Below are 15,984 nucleotides of genomic sequence, written 5' to 3' on the forward strand. Positions count from 1 at the left end.
ACAATGACTTACAACATTTTGAGAACAGAATCAATTTTCTCCACTCATACCTTCTTACCGGTGCCATTAATTACAAACACTGAGTGCATAATAACACACACAACTGTAAATCTTATGCTCCTATTATCTCCTGCAAATGCCACACAAAGCACGTCAAGTTTACTCTGAAATGAGATCTTACAAAATCATTATTGCAGTCATCATCGTTATGAAGTTACTGCAGACATCGGCTGGTTCTACAGTCTCACCTGGCAGTGAGTGTACATATGAAATGACTTCAAATACCCTAAAACAACATGACAGATGCCAACAATATTAATGCAGCAGGAAGACTTTTCAGACAAACATGCTCCATCTGCTGTACTTCAAATAAACACAGATCCATATCTGCTGCATCAGCTTGAACCAAATCTCTCTCTCTCTCTCACACACACACACACACACACACACACACCCACACACACACACACACACACACACACACACACACAGAACAGTTCAGTTTGGGGTATCGCTGTGCTGCGTTTGGCTACAGTGCCCAACATATTTAATATAAATAACAGAAGGAGACCTGCACACAGACACTCTCTTCCTCTCCTGGTGGAGGTCGTTATGAGTTCTTCTCCCATTGGCAGGAAGAGTGTTTGTGAAACAGACGAAGCACTGCTGGCCATCACCACAGGAATGGGACTAACACGGACCTCAGATGGACACACACACACACTGCTGACCAAAGCCCAGCATGGACAGAAGGTTTGATATAAAATTTCAGTCGAGAGTCACTAATGAGGTGTATAGGAGAGTCACGACACAGAGACACAATGGTGTTCTTCTACTGATTGTTTTAGATTAAGATACAGAGCAGCATGTAAGCCTGGTTAACTGATGATAATGTTATCTAATGAGAGACCAAATGCCAAGGCAGAGCTGGTCGAATATAAGCCAACATACTTTTGAACCATACTGGTCACTGGTTAGTTGTGTATCAGCAGGATATTAGCAAACATGCCAAAGATGACTGGAAATCAGCCTGATCGGTTTAAAGTTATGGTTGCTCCAGTTTTCTCACCGTTATTTTAGCCTCTTCCTCTCTTAGATTTAGATCCCTCAGTACCTTCAGTGCCTTCATGTTCTGGCTACCTCCTCCAGCTTGAACCCCCCATACACAAGATCTGTATTACTTATTTTGTATTTTAATCGATTTGGCAGAGTTGCAGTTTAGAACTGACTCAACATCTGTGTCATCAACATCTGTGTCATCAACATCTGTGTCATCAACATTTTTATGGATCTTAGTTACTCTTTTAATCACAATTTACAGTTAGTTAAAGTAAAATGAAATCAAAGAGAGGAAATCAAAGCTTCTAGGAAATCAAAGAGAGACTCACTGCAATGTTTGTAGATTTTTAAACCACAAAACCAAATGTTATTTAATTTATCCCTGAAGTTTTGTAGCAGTTACTTAAGAATTTTATGATAAGCAGTTAAGCTTTGAAAGCTAACACTTGGGTAAAGTTGGTTGTTGTAGAAGTAGTGGGAACACACTAATCATATACTACAGATCAATAGGAGGTAAATGGAAGCAGGCAGACTACTCCTTTAAAACCTTATGAGCTCTTTGGGCACTATCCATGGTGCTGATCCCACTTAATACCCCATACAAGACGTAAACAACTGGTTAGTTCCAGTGAGAAATAAATGAAGTGTCAGAAACAAACACAGCATTATCAGCACCACTACACATTCACTTCCACTAGTATATTAATGCCAGAGCATTGAAAACATACTACCTTTGAGCTTATTTTTAGATATCTTCAATAAAAACTATGTGATATCCACATAATAACTTCACAGACTGACTGCTTGCTAAAAGTTGTGTTAATAAAGTGGTTAAACTTTAAACCAGAACTAAAGTTTGTAGGACCTGATTTGGATTTTACAACAGCTGGCCATCTTCCCAGTCATCAGTGGCAAACAGCATGGTTATCTGATCAGATTATGTGATTTATATGAGTTACTGCAAAGAGCTTATATTGAAAATCTAAGAGGCATTTTGATTTGACAGGAAAATCTGTCACTGACTAATAAGAATACCTCCAAGAACAGGTTGTACATATTTGCTTGTTAAGGAATCAACAAAGCAATCTCCTTCTTTTTTGCCTGCCATGCCACAGCTTTAACTAATCTACAGTGTGTGAGCTATGAGACGGATTTGCATTTTTCAACTTTGGTTACAAACAAGCTTGTGCCGTCTGAGCCTTTCTTTGTCCGGTAACAAGTCTGTGCACCTTAAACGAAACTTCATTTAGGACCTTCAATTAACCTCTTGAAATTAGAATTCATAATCCATTTATCATGCTTGTACGACCTTTGAGAATTCATAATCCATACATCACAGTTTTCAGAATGATGTATGGATTATATCCTTGCACGGCCTTCATAAGCTTCCAAGATATTTGCATACTGCAGCTGCTGCAGAACTTCATTACCTTCCGACAGTGCCTTCCCAGTCTTAATGTGTGGTTGCCCTGTTAGACTATGTTTCGACTAATATCAGCTTGGCCAGCAAACTGTTTGATGGAATATCTGGGCTATAAAGTCATTTAAATCCTAATTACTATGCAACATTTCAAGGTGATATTCTGGCTCAAACTCATATGTTCTCGCCCAAATTCTGCCCAAATCTCTATTGTGCTTGCTGACATTTGTCTGTTGTCTTGTTAATGGATTCAGTCCCTTTTCATATCAAGGTCATCACATAAAAAAAGACATACACTGTACTCCCAACAGTTTATATGTTGACTAATGACTACATTTGCCCACTCAGAAGTGTGACCTCCCTCTCATGTGCTCCCTGAACTCTAGCACAAGGCCTGGTACTGACCTGACGATATCAAATCTTAATACTACTGAGTCAACTTACATATTTTGCAATCACTTTTTCCTTTGCAGGCTTCTATAGAGTTGTTGCATATACAGTGTTGTGAAAAGATATTTGCCCTCTTCCCTATTTTTTAGTTTTTTGCAAATTTGTCACACTTGTATGTTTTAGATCATCAAACATAATGCTAACTTAATACTATACAAAGATAACCAACGTAATTAAAAAATGCAGTTTTAAATATTTTTTTATTAAGGGGGGAAAATGCTATCAAAAGCTGCCTGCTCCTCTGAGAAAAAGTAATTGGCCCTTCTTGTTAAATCATGAATTAATTGTGATTAACCACTTTTTTTTTGGAAAGCTGAAAAACATGTTGATGATTTTTTTCTGTTCTCAAACTGCTCTTCTCGTAGGAGCTCTGGGTGGAGTCTGGGTGGAGTTCTTCCCCCCCCTCATTGTTTTTCTTACCATGCTACCTCTTCTAACCTGTCTTCCCAATGTGATGTTTGTGCAATGTATGTATGGTTGGAAGGGAGCCAATGTCACTGCAGGTAACATGTACGTGTATCATTGCAGCGACAAATAAAGGCTTGATCATCATCAAAAAAAGTCTGGACTAAAACCAGATTGAGATGCTTTAGTATGACCTTAAACATGCTTGAAAAAACCCTCCAATGTTACTGAGTTAAAACAAATCTGCAATGAATCTGCAAGTGCACAGTGATACGAAAGACTCACTGCCAGTGATCACAAATGCTTGATTGCAGTACTTTCTACCAAGGGTGGCACAAACACATGTTTAGGGGAGAATTATCTTTTCACACAGGGCCAGGTAGGAAGGATTTCTGTTTGACTCTAGCAAATATATTAAATCATTTATCAATAGGCTACAACTTGTTCATGTGGAAAACATACATACTCACAGCAGACTCTGTAAAGGTCTTCTAATCCGGTGTGTAATACACTGCTCATGCCCTTAATAACACATTTATGAACAAGCTCTCTGACTGATACCAAAATCAAACGCGCACACTCTCTCCCAGCAGACAGATTACTGATTCTCCTGATATTGTTTCGGCTCTGTGAAATAGTGTCTGCTACCCTCAGGTCTCCCGGTACGGCAGCATCCCATTAGCCTATCAGCATTTATAACCTGGTTTCCAAGGTTACGGCCTTCTAAGTCACTTCCAGTAAAAAAATATTCAGGATGATGCTTGTTGGGAAACTCAGCCAGAGTCTGTATTAATTCTAACTTTATGAGGACAAATGTGTGTTAGACACAGGCATAATGGATATTCTGAGTGCTTCTCCCTTTAGGATGAACCATCAAAACTGTCGTGAGCGTTCAGATTTGAATAAGAAGTAAGGTTAGATTTAAATGTAGGATTTGTTTAGAGTAAAGGGCAAGGGTTGGGCATCTTATTATATGTTTTAGTGTTATAATATATATCCACCGGTTATTTTTCTTCAGATTGCAGATACTTGATGAGGGTGTCACAATGTAGTGTTCTGATGAAAGCATTATAAAATATAAAGAATGGCTGTAGATTTCGAAGGTAAAAAATAATTTCATAGAAGTCTATGGGAAAATGATTGTCGGCACCTCTGCTCTGTGACTTTCCTGATGAGTGTACGGACTCAGTCCCTAATTTCAAAATTGTGGTCATTATTAGTGACTTATGTGAAATGCCCAATATCTCAAACTAATATAAAGAGGATAAATCATTATGATGCCTAACCAGAACCGACTCTATGAGAACACACAGCACAGCTACTTACACAGACATTAAATGATACATGTGCTATTAGGATTAAAGGATAAAGAAGGGAGTATATCAGCGAGGGCCTTCACAAGTGTAGATGCTCCACAGTTAGTGAATTTCCAGTACAGTCTTTTGAATATTTGCATAATATGGAAATCACTTATTGATATTATGCAAATATTCAAAAGACTGTACTACTTTTTTTATTGTTTATTAGGAAGAATACAAAGCATGCTGTTACATGCTGAGAAGACGTCACTTTCCATTAACAAAGGCAGTGAAGTTTGGTTTCTCTGTCTTCTTTATACATTCTGCCCACACATACTGAATTCAGATTTTTTGGTTTTCCCACAGAGTGGTAGAATTGTAGCTATAGAGGGCAGCAACATGCTGTGATCACTGCAAACATTCAGCCTTTACCAAAACCAAGATGAAGAACTAACTCATCTCACACAATCAAGATTGGAAAAAATGACGTACCACTTTCTGCTTCAAGCCAGAACATAACATTTGTATTTTTCAAATATTTTATGAAAAATATTCCACACATTACAGTGAACATGTGAATAATAGACATGCAGAATCTATCTCCAGCACTCACCGTCTGGTCTGAACTGGGCTACTATGGTGACGGTCTGTCCTGCATTTTTCAGAGCTGCGGCTGCCTGCTCGTGTGTTGCACTGGACAGGTCCACCCCATTCACCTACGAATACAGACACACACAATTAGCAGCTAAATATGCACTGACACGAGCAAATTGAAAACACTCACAAGTGCAGGTTTTGTTTTGATAGAACTCGCATACGATAATTCAAAATAACAGTAATTCTACAGGGACTGTCAGTGTCCCGACAGTCTGAGGATTAAATCTAGCGTGAATCTTGTGTGAAGAAAATTAAACCCATATTTCATTTTAACGGGACACACATCACATCGCGAGAATGCACTCAGTCATCGGAGGGCGCCGGTTGACTGGTAATGCACGAAAAACAAAGAAAAGTTATGTGAAGCTTAACTCCACCTTCAGATTAACAAATGCCAATCACTGCAAATAAGCATCTGGAACTGATTCCAATGGCTCTACTTTTTAAGGTACAACATCCTTACAAAGCAAATCTGTTGTGAAACATTAATATAAACAGAATTAGGAGTTATTCACGAACGCTGTGTCGTATTTCTCAGGGATCTGTATGTGTGGTGTCTTAGTTCATACCGACAGGATGCGGTCTCCCTTTCGAAGTTCCCCACAGAGATCAGCTGGACCTCCAGCAAGAATGAAGGAAATGAAGATCCCTTCTCCATCTTCCCCTCCAACAATGTTAAATCCGAGACCTGTAGATCCCCTCTGCAGCACCACCCGTCTGGGTTCCCTGACAGAAACACAAATCAAACAAAGACATCACATCACGGCAACTTATATTGGTATTCTCCTTGTTTAGGACACCAGTTAATCAGTTTTGTAATGTATGAATACATTTGATGAGTCGGTGACTACACACATTTTGAAATAATGTTGTACTTCATTATATGACGTTCTCTGAATGTGGAAAAATTTGTGGTGATAAATGCTTAATCTCTGCGGGAGGAAACAGTGCTTAACCCGAAGATTACTTTCTGTTTTCACCAGCAGATGTCAGCATCGCACTTTGTGGCACAGCGTGAACAATGAGAGCCGGTCTAGCCTCTACGCCTCGTAAAAAGGACGAAAGAAAAGAATCCAAGTCAACACAAGCGAGTGATGAAGCAGCTGGATGAATGGATGAAAAGCAAATAAAGTCGACCACTGGTAAAAGTTTTTACGCACACCGTCAGCATGTGTAAAAACATTAACTGACCGCAGTTTCACAACAAGAGCGCTTCAGCTTGGTTCATGTCTCTTCTAAAAACAGAACAGTTCTTTTGTGTGTATTCGGAATCAGACACATTCACAAATGTGGGCTGTTGACTAATTTTGTATTGCAACAGCAAATCCTTCAGATACTACATTTGGAAAAAAGTCAGCACGGGCAGATACTCCGAGCATGTATGAAAATTACTGCTGAGATAGAAATGAACCAGCGTGTCCCTCCATCTGATCCTTAACCTGAATTCATCTGTTGTGCAAAAGTTTTGCTCACTCAGTGGACATTTTTTAAAACCCATGATCTGCTATTTGTGTGACTAATCAGAGAGCGAGAGAGGAAAAATAGCTGGAGAAAAGAGAAGGACACACGTCAAAATGACCATTCTGCAGTCTGTCTGAGGCTTATCAGATTTATTATAATCAAAGCGCACTGATTGGCCCAAAAGGTCTATGACGAAATAGGTCATATTCTGGTAACCACGGTGATGCCAGTCGAGTGACGAGGGTTGTGATAAGCAGTAATCCCTCCATTAAAATGGATTAAGACAGTAGAGCAGCACTCAGGGTGTATCTGTGTGTGTGGTGTGTCTGTACGCGTATGTAACCTGAGTTTACTTGACAGACAAAATTTGCAGGGCCATCTGCCTTTCACTGCCAAACACACGCACACACACACAGAGCAAACACGGATGCAGAGGCAGAGCAGGGAAGAACTGAGGTCATTCTTCGTTGCTCTCACTAAAGATCTCAGAGCACAAAGGAAAGAAGCTTGAAAATACAAGATTTTGACTGTGGATTTTGTCATTTTATAAAATGCAAAACTAAACCAGTAACAAACTGAAAAACAATTTCTTCAAATTTTGTCAAATTATTTTCGTTTTTTTTTTCTTGGTTGACATCTGTGAATAAATGTGACTCTGACAAAGACTGTTTATAACCATCATATGATGTTAATATGCAAATGTTGGAAAGTTGTTTAATCTAACATAACTTCAAGTAAACCAACATGTACTTCTTTCGTGAAACAGCAAAATTCGACAGCCAAATATTGCCATGTCCATACCATGCTTAACAGTACTGATAATCTACTGCTGATTAATTTGTGATTAACTTCTGATTCTAAATCAGTTTTCAAAGTGGGGCTATTCTGCTAGTGGTGCATGTTCACAATGAAAGAAAAAAAGGCAATATTTTAAATAACGACGTCAGCACATGTACAAGTAATTCCTGTGAGCCAACAGTTCAGACTGCTCTATATCTCATGCCTAATGAGATTTCCCAGCTGCTTAAGAGGCTCCATAGTGTAGTTTTGACTTTCACCTACTAGGTGAAAACATCTCTGCTTCACTCCCAGAAGGATACATGGCTACACTTGGAATTGTAACAGGAATAACATCCAGTGTTTAAGAAAACCTGCCAATTTAAACACAGGAGCGACCCTATGTGGCAACCCTTGTGAATAAGAAAGCATCTAATACTTGAAATAATGAAGTTATTCTTAATGTGGATATCTTAGGCTGCCCTTTTTAAACAGGTCAGTGCATAACCTGTTTACAAGAGGCAGCCAGTAGGAAAAAAGTTGCCTTTAAGGGGGAGGAGCTAAAACAGCTTTTTTCAGACAGTGCATGAACTGAGCTAACCAAAGATTATTTTCAACTTTCAATCATCCAAAGCTGCTTCAGTGGAGCTCCAAATTATCACAACAGGTCTGTTTTAATAGGCAGTTAAAACTTTAGAAACTTTATCTTGAATTATTATCTCATTTGACAGAAATTTCATTTCTTTCTGTGCGCTACAAAGATAAACTGAGATCTCACCGGGTGATATCATCGTCTCCTGCAATGGACCTGGGCAGCGGTGAGTATCTGGGGGTGGTCAGCGGGGCAGGGCTTACAGATTGGCTGCCACTCATGTAGGGGCTGATGTGGTTATCCTGGTGTGGGGAATATGCTGTGGGAACAAATACATTATTATTTTAGCGTAACACATTATTATTTTAGCGTAACACATAAGACATGAATTCAAATGTGATTTCAGTAAGCTGCATTTAAGTAATCGAACAAGAGGATGAAAACTACCTATATCACTATAGATCGATAGATAGATCGATCGATTGTACAGTATATACAGGTCACTTAGGGGTCACTTAGAAATGTACTTTGTTTTAAAAAACATTTTTTCTATGTACACAGTTTTTAAATGATGTACTTTGAAAAAAGTACCGCAGAGCCAAGAAACGTCCTGAGAAATGACAGAGTGATATATAGTATCTGTTAATATGGTAGATTCACAGCAGTGATAAATGACATGTTCTCTGTTAATATGCTCTGTTGGAGAAATGACAAGTGGCAGGAATCCAGAGAACCAAATTTACCCAGTCTGTTAATCGGACTGTTATATAACAAAAAACACTGTCTGGGAGATGTGATCATTATAGAATATATTCTTAATGTTACCACATAGATGTGAAAGATCATTAAAACTGCTTTCATAAGAAACTGCTTTTATAAGACTAGTAAATCAAACTAGGTAATGTGCATTTCCAATCCAGTTAATCTATCATCCCAAACTGACTAAAGTCACGTCACATATTTAACAGAAAACTTCATGGATGTCAAATAATCGCTATCCTAAAACAGCTTTCTATAGTAGTCTTAATATTTACTTATTACTTATTATTATTTAATAAATAACTTACATATAAAAATATATGCAACTGTGATCTCACACTTCTGGCTTGCTTTTTTTAAATGCACCGTTTCTTTAACATACAGATAGCTCTTATAACTAGGTACCGAGCTTGCATCAGCTTGACAGCTGATTTTCATTTAATATTAATATTCAACATATGACATAAAAGTTGCAAGCTAATCCTCATAACTTTGTTCTCATTGTTTCCCGTATGACCAGTTGACATGTATAAAGCTCTCTTCTGATCTAAATCGAGTGACAACGATTGCTCCATTGTCCCCTCGGAGAGCTTCATTAGCTGATGTAATTTCTTTTTTAAAGAGTCTACGTCTGTATCGTGTTGTTTTTCACCTGCTGATTGCGTTTTTCTGAATATTTCTTGTTCTCAGGTGTCTTATAAAATGTGATATGAACCTCAATGAGACTGTGTGATTAAATAAAGACTATATCTGATTATATCTTAGCTGAGTATATCTGATGGCATGTAAAGGGAGGACATGCAGATGTTAATAATGGTTTTTGTAAGTACCTTTTTATTTTACGCGAAAGCTAATTTAACTCCATGTACCCGTTTACAGTTTACTTCACCTTTGCTTGACTTTTCTTTGTTTCCTTGATTGGTTGCTGGTCGAGTTTCATGATTCATGACAAGCTCTGAGTAAGAGTAACTGTTCAGGGCTTCAGTAAAAAGCAGCTCTCTCTATGTGTGGGAAGCAAACAAATTTCAGCTTTGTTCCTTGCTGTTTTCTTTCTTTTTCTTTTCTTTTCTTTTTTTTTGTTCAGCACCATCTGGCTCTAAAACACCTCACCAGCTTGGTGGTAACGATGTGTACAACAGTCAGCGGCACGCTGTCTGACTGCAAGTTGTTTATGAACTTCTCAAGAATAGCGAGAGTCTACGCAGACGGATGAAACTGGGTTTCACAAATACATGTTGTGCAATTAAAATATAAAAAATTCAACGTTCAGAACGTAGAGCTCTTTTTGTGTACTCACAGTTAGTGACATCGGGCGGAGGGAAGTTGTCATTGATAAAAAGGGAGGTGTGTTTGGCCACACGCAGGTACACGACGTCAGGAGTCGACTTTAGGGCGGCCACTGCCTCCTCGTGAGTTACCTCCTCCAAACAGGAACCATTTACCTAAACATAAATGACATAAACGGTATTATTTTCTACAGACATGCGCCACACATGATAAATATCCATCCATCCATCCATCCATTCAGGTTCATGGGGATGGTACCCCTTTTAGGGTAACTTCTTTTTTAACAGTAATATGAAGTGCAACCTTCATATGCACTTTAGTGTGTATAATTAGATTTTTAAATCAAATTTGCACAAAAGAGAACAGAGTAAAAAAAAAAAGGAAGTGTTTTCTTACAGCAACAAGCTTGTCGCCTATTTGTAGACGTCCATCTTTGTGTGCTGCTCCTCCCTCAATGATTTTGGTCACATAGATGCTGTTGTCGCCAGGGACATGTTGGTTTCCAACTCCACCAGCTATACTAAATCCTAAACCTGGAAGAATAAGTCACTGGGTCACACGCTTGAATATTTTCTTAACATCTGATACTTTTTTTGTAAGTCATAACACTGTTTTTTTATGAAGTGTTCTGCTATAGTACCACAACAACAATAACTGCAATATATCTGTGCTGGACTAATTGTAGACTTGGCAGTCTGTTGCTATGCTAGCACAGTCTCACCTTTGGGGCCTTTGACTAGTTTGATATCCAGGATTCTCTCGGTGAGGCTCCTCCTGCGTCGTATACACAGTCTGACCAGACCACCTGCCTCCTTTAGAGCCTCCACAGCGCCGCTGTGGGTCACTTCTCTGACGTCCGTCTCATTCACCCGGACTATACAGTCATTCACCCTGCATGGCAACAATACATGAGGTAAAGAAGTCAACTGACTTGGATGGGGGAGAAACAAATGTTATGCTGCTCAGTCTAAGACCAAAGTGGGAACGGAGCTGCTGACAGTGAGTGGTCGCTTTCTTTTCGAGAATTAAAGCTAAACTAGACATACGTCCTGAAATGGGGAGACTGGAGTGGGTGAGTGAACACAATCAAATACCAGAAACTGAAAATAGACAGTTCTTGGTTCAATCAGACATATCTTGTTCCTTTTCAAAGACTGTCTAGAGCCACCTTGGTATGGGTAAAGAGAAAAACTGCAAGGGATTCACATCCCTTTATTCTTTAGTATAATAACAAGCCGAAGCTCTCATGGTGAAGTCTGTTGTAAAGCTAGACAGCCAATTTACTGTGATTGGAGATGCTCTCCACACAGCAGCCTCTCACAATGTTAGCTGAGTTTGCTGGCAGCTGCTGAAAGCATTGCTGTCTAAGTTCAATAACTCCGGAACAATAATGTTACCTGCTCGATCAATGCCACACCAATAATTAGGTAAATCTGCTGCCACAGGTGTGACGCTACACACGAACAGTATTGCTTCAGTTTGAATGTGAAAAAGGAGGATTATTAGAGGACTAGAAATCCATTCTGCATGCCCAATTTCTGCAAACACTTGTGATAAATGTTCAGACTAAGATGGTCCAATTTCTAACTTTGAGGGCAGCAGCTGAGCTCGGGCATGTAGCACCCAAGAAGCGCTGCACCTGCACATAATGTAATCAAATAATTCTTGCTCACGTCTAATGAAAGCAACAGTGTCTGTGTTTGCACCTGAGTCGTCCATTCTGGGCTGCAGCTCCTCCAGGTATAATCTTGGTGATGAAGATGGAGGGGTCATCTCCAATGTGGGGGTTATCGGTCCCTCCAGCGATACTGAAGCCGAGGCCTGAGTTACCCTACGCATAGACACAGATACACAGAGTGTTTTAAAGGTTAAAAAAGCACTAATACAGGTTTTAAAAGATTACTGTGCACCGTGATATTAACTGATTAATGTTAGTCTAGGCAGGCCATAAAGTCGAGCTCAGCTGCTTTTCAGATCAAGTGATCTTAAAGTCAACAGACATCAGCTGACGGCTTAGCCCTTCTATACATCCAACTGGCAAACGTCATACAGAATTCGAGTTGATTCAGTGAGCCCACAGTTTCTTGGTTCATGTCAGATTTGTAGACATTATGCCTGCTCTGTTCTGTTCAGCATCATGTAATCCAACACAGAAGACAGAAAACCAACTGGTCCAGTTGCTGTGGCCAAGGTTTTATAGCAGACTAAGGATGGACCACAATGTACGTGCCACGGTCCTGGGTCGTGACCCAGAGTTCTGTGTTATTATTAATCTTTGATTTCATCATGGTTTCTCATCACTAGTCTTTTTGGTTTATGGTTCTGTATTTCTATCTCTAGTTCTTCTTTGTTTTTTGATCTCCAGTTTTTCTGTGCCCTTCATATTTAGTGTAGGTTTAGTTCTGTCTTTGTGTTTATTTTCTTGTTCCCCAGTCAGTCGTGTCTCATGTCACAGTTTGTTACTCCTGTCCCTGTGCTCCGTGTTCCCTCTGTTCAGTGGCAAGTCCGTGCCTCTGTGCCTGTCGTGTGTTTCCTGTTTTATTTTGATAGTCCCTGTCCCTGTGTGGTTTTTCTTCCCTTGTCTCGTTGGGTCTGATTTGTCCCAGCTGTGTTACCACCTGTTCCCCACCTGCTCGTTGTCCGTTTGTGTATTTAAGTCCTGTGTTTCTCTCTATTAGTTGTTGCATTGTACCCTTACTATGCTGTGTGTTTTTTCGCTGTGCTCCTTGTAGTTTTCTAGCTCTGTTTCCCAGTGTTAGTGTTTTGATTTTGGTTCGTATTTCTAGTTCCTCATTTTTTGGTTTTGTTTTCTGTTTGTTTGAAGAATCACTTACAGCCAAAATAAAGCTGCCTCTTTTAGTTGATCCTTGCGTTTATGAGTCCTGCGTTTGGGTCCTGCTTGCCACACAGCAAACCATGACAATATGTGACCTATCCCAACTAGATTCTACTATTCTTATTACCTCAAGCAAGCTTAATCCCTGTATCATCATACATTTACCACAGAAAGAGGTGAAGCTGAACTCTCTTTGGCATACAGGTTATATGTACTGGTGCTCTTCAACACAGTGCAGCCTCCTTTTCTTTTACAAGGAGTTGTTCAACCAGATGAAGTCGTGCAGCAATGAGAGTCGTGTAACTTAATGTTAAATATAAAAAAGAAAAAAGGCGAAAGTTAAGCTGGTAAGAATGTACAAACAGAAAAGCACTAAGCCACAAAGGGCTAATCAAGTCGAGTGTGTTTGTTCATGAATGAATCACTGTTTGCATTTTCTGGCTTAGAGTCCATGAAGAGGGAAAAAGTATAATGTTATTTTACAGAGCAGTCACTGACGCGATTTGAACACAGGTTTAGTAAGTTCAGATCAACGCAGCAGAGCCTTGTTCCAGCAACCTCAATCGAACTCTGACGCCAGGAATCACCAAGGTAACAGGTAACAGGTAAATTAAAAGCAAGAGCCTTCATTTTAATTCACGCTGATGTTAAATATTAAAAAAAGTAACGTCTGCTTAGGATTTCATATTTGTAAAGATCAAACTTCTTCAAGTCAAGACGCTCAGAGACAAGCTGCAAAAATGATAAAATGTTGTAAGGAAATGAAACGGTGTGTCAGTCAGCTCTCTTTCTGGAAGAGAGAACCCAGACAATCTGAAACAAACTCTTTTCACTAAACTTGCTTCCTGGAAGAGCGCCCAGGCAGAAGGTACAGTGCAGATAGCCAAAATATTTGTTCATATGAAAAGATTCCATCTGATTGGGCTTTGGTTGAATGCTTTTAAAAAAACATGCAACAAAACTGTGCGGAAGCAAAAGAGCAGCTGCACGGAAGGTCTAAAACATGATCGGATAAACCAACAACAATTAATTTTCTTATTGGCTTTTTAAAATTTACATGCATTTATAGGCAATAACCGGGCTAATGAAAACAGAAAATCGATTTATATATCTGCTGAATACACAAAAAGATTGACTTCTGCAATTTCTGCATTTGCCCCAAGAGGCTATGTCAGCAGACTAGATGATGGGTTCTCAGTCTGCCAAACTGTAAGCTGGACAGGGGTTACTGTAAATTTTCCTTAGTTCCACTTCAAAGAAGAATAAGAGATTAAGTGTAGGGATATCTGTGTGTCTCCTAAAGAAGACATTAAAGCATAATTTTTTTCTGTTAATGGATCATTTTCTCTTTCCAAAGTAATTTGCAGTGGAAAAAAAGTCAACATGTAAAAGAGATACAGATGTTTCCAGATGTCGCCAGCTGGCATATAGTAGATCACTGGCATGGTGCTTTCTCACTTGCACTCTGTCACTGGATTCAAGGCTAGTATAATGGCTAAGTATAATGTCTGCGCCTGTGTTTGCGTGTACGTCCATGGCGTCTTTAAAACAGATCCAGTCAAGCAGACAGAACCAGGTCACAGGAGAATAGGGCGAGAGAGAGGGAGGTGCAGAGACAGCCTTAGGCATGAGAGAAAGGGGCATGTAATGAGAATGAAGGAGGAAGGGGCCAGGCATGGAAAGGGAAGAAGGATGGAAAAGAAAGAGAGGACAGGGAAAGAGGTCCAACAGAATCAGACCAATGATCAGGCTAAGTTAAGGAAAAGCAGAATGACGAGCTGAAGTAGAGGAAAATAACCGGGGACAAAGGCAGCTAACACAGGGATGGGTTTTCTGACTTAAATCATTGTGTTTTCTCAGCCTTATTAAGGATTTAGATTTTTTAGAGTCAAAAAACTAGTTAATTTTGTGACATATTTAATTTGTTAAAAAAAAGAACAGACAAAAAACATTGAATCTTTATCAGGTTTTAAGGCTGAACTATTATAATTTTTTCATTTTAGTTTTTGCCGTGTTGTGACTACTGTACGTCGAGCTGAGTACATGTAGAGTTTATGTGATGGCCACACATGGTGATGGTGTGTTGTATGTTTTTACCCGCTCCAACGTGATTTCCTCATACTCATAGTCTGCTTCTGTTCCATTGACCTGTTTGAAAGATAAAAAAAGAGAGATGAAAATGAACTGTGAGAGTAAACTCTTTGCTTTAATCCTCATTCGCTTTTCCTTATTTTCTGTCACTGTTACAGTGCTGGATGTTTATATTAAACATGGCCAGTGTTTCAAAACATAAAAACTCTGCAAGCCAAAAAAATCAATCAATCAATCAAATAAGCTCAGGATTCAGACTGCTTCAGTTTTTTTCAGGTCAGGCATTCAAATGTTACTGAAAGATTAATGTTTGCAAAGAAAGAAAGTTGTGATACAAAATATGTCATAAAGTTATTGTACAAATCTGGGCTTTACACTCATCTTTGCAGTAGTTACCCTTTAGATGTTAAGAAGAACAGAGCATCTTTGGTGAGACTGCCTACACTTTTACATCACAAGTTAAATGTCACATAGACCACAACTTTTTAAATGTTTTTTAAAAAAAAACCCAAAAAAAAACCCAACCTCAATCTTAGTCATGAAAAAAGGTTCTTGAGGTGAAAGTAAAATATGAGGTAAAATTTGTTCACATGAAAGAGAAACTACATTTTGTGTAGTTAGAAGTCACCAGAGATTAAACGTAAAACCCTGTCTTAGTGCAGCAGACACTGAAGCACACCAAAGTAAGCCTGCTATCTCTGAACATTAATAGGAGCTTGACAATGTTTGTTTACTGCTAACTAAAAATGTGACTTGATTATCTGATCACTAACACACTGCCTATTGTAGGTACGACAGACTGCAACAAGTATGCGAACTGAAGAAATGAGAATTTAGGAATTTGATTATTTATGACTGATGCATGAATCCCGCAGATTAGATCCGTAATGCG

General features: G+C 39.1%; 1 protein-coding gene across 6 annotated transcripts in view; it reads right to left on the reverse strand.

Annotated features, from left to right (window-relative positions):
- Positions 1–15,984, reverse strand: part of LOC146369884 (discs large homolog 1-like protein) — a 116,646-nt gene that overhangs the window by 30,330 nt on the left and 70,332 nt on the right. For all 6 annotated transcript variants that reach the window (XM_084910204.1, XM_084910199.1, XM_084910203.1 and 3 more), the window contains 8 exons: positions 15,099–15,149; positions 11,872–11,996; positions 10,887–11,056; positions 10,562–10,698; positions 10,176–10,320; positions 8,306–8,438; positions 5,859–6,015; positions 5,246–5,348 (listed from right to left, as the gene is read on the reverse strand). In XM_084910204.1, coding sequence (XP_084766330.1) covers positions 5,246–5,348; positions 5,859–6,015; positions 8,306–8,438; positions 10,176–10,320; positions 10,562–10,698; positions 10,887–11,056; positions 11,872–11,996; positions 15,099–15,149 — 1,021 coding nt within the window. The remainder of the gene's footprint in view (positions 1–5,245; positions 5,349–5,858; positions 6,016–8,305; positions 8,439–10,175; positions 10,321–10,561; positions 10,699–10,886; positions 11,057–11,871; positions 11,997–15,098; positions 15,150–15,984) is intronic.

The sequence above is a fragment of the Perissodus microlepis genome, chromosome 17, assembly GCF_051167445.1.
Source record: "Perissodus microlepis isolate ML-2025 ecotype Zambia chromosome 17, ASM5116744v1, whole genome shotgun sequence".
In the NCBI taxonomy this organism is placed as follows: domain Eukaryota; kingdom Metazoa; phylum Chordata; class Actinopteri; order Cichliformes; family Cichlidae; genus Perissodus; species Perissodus microlepis.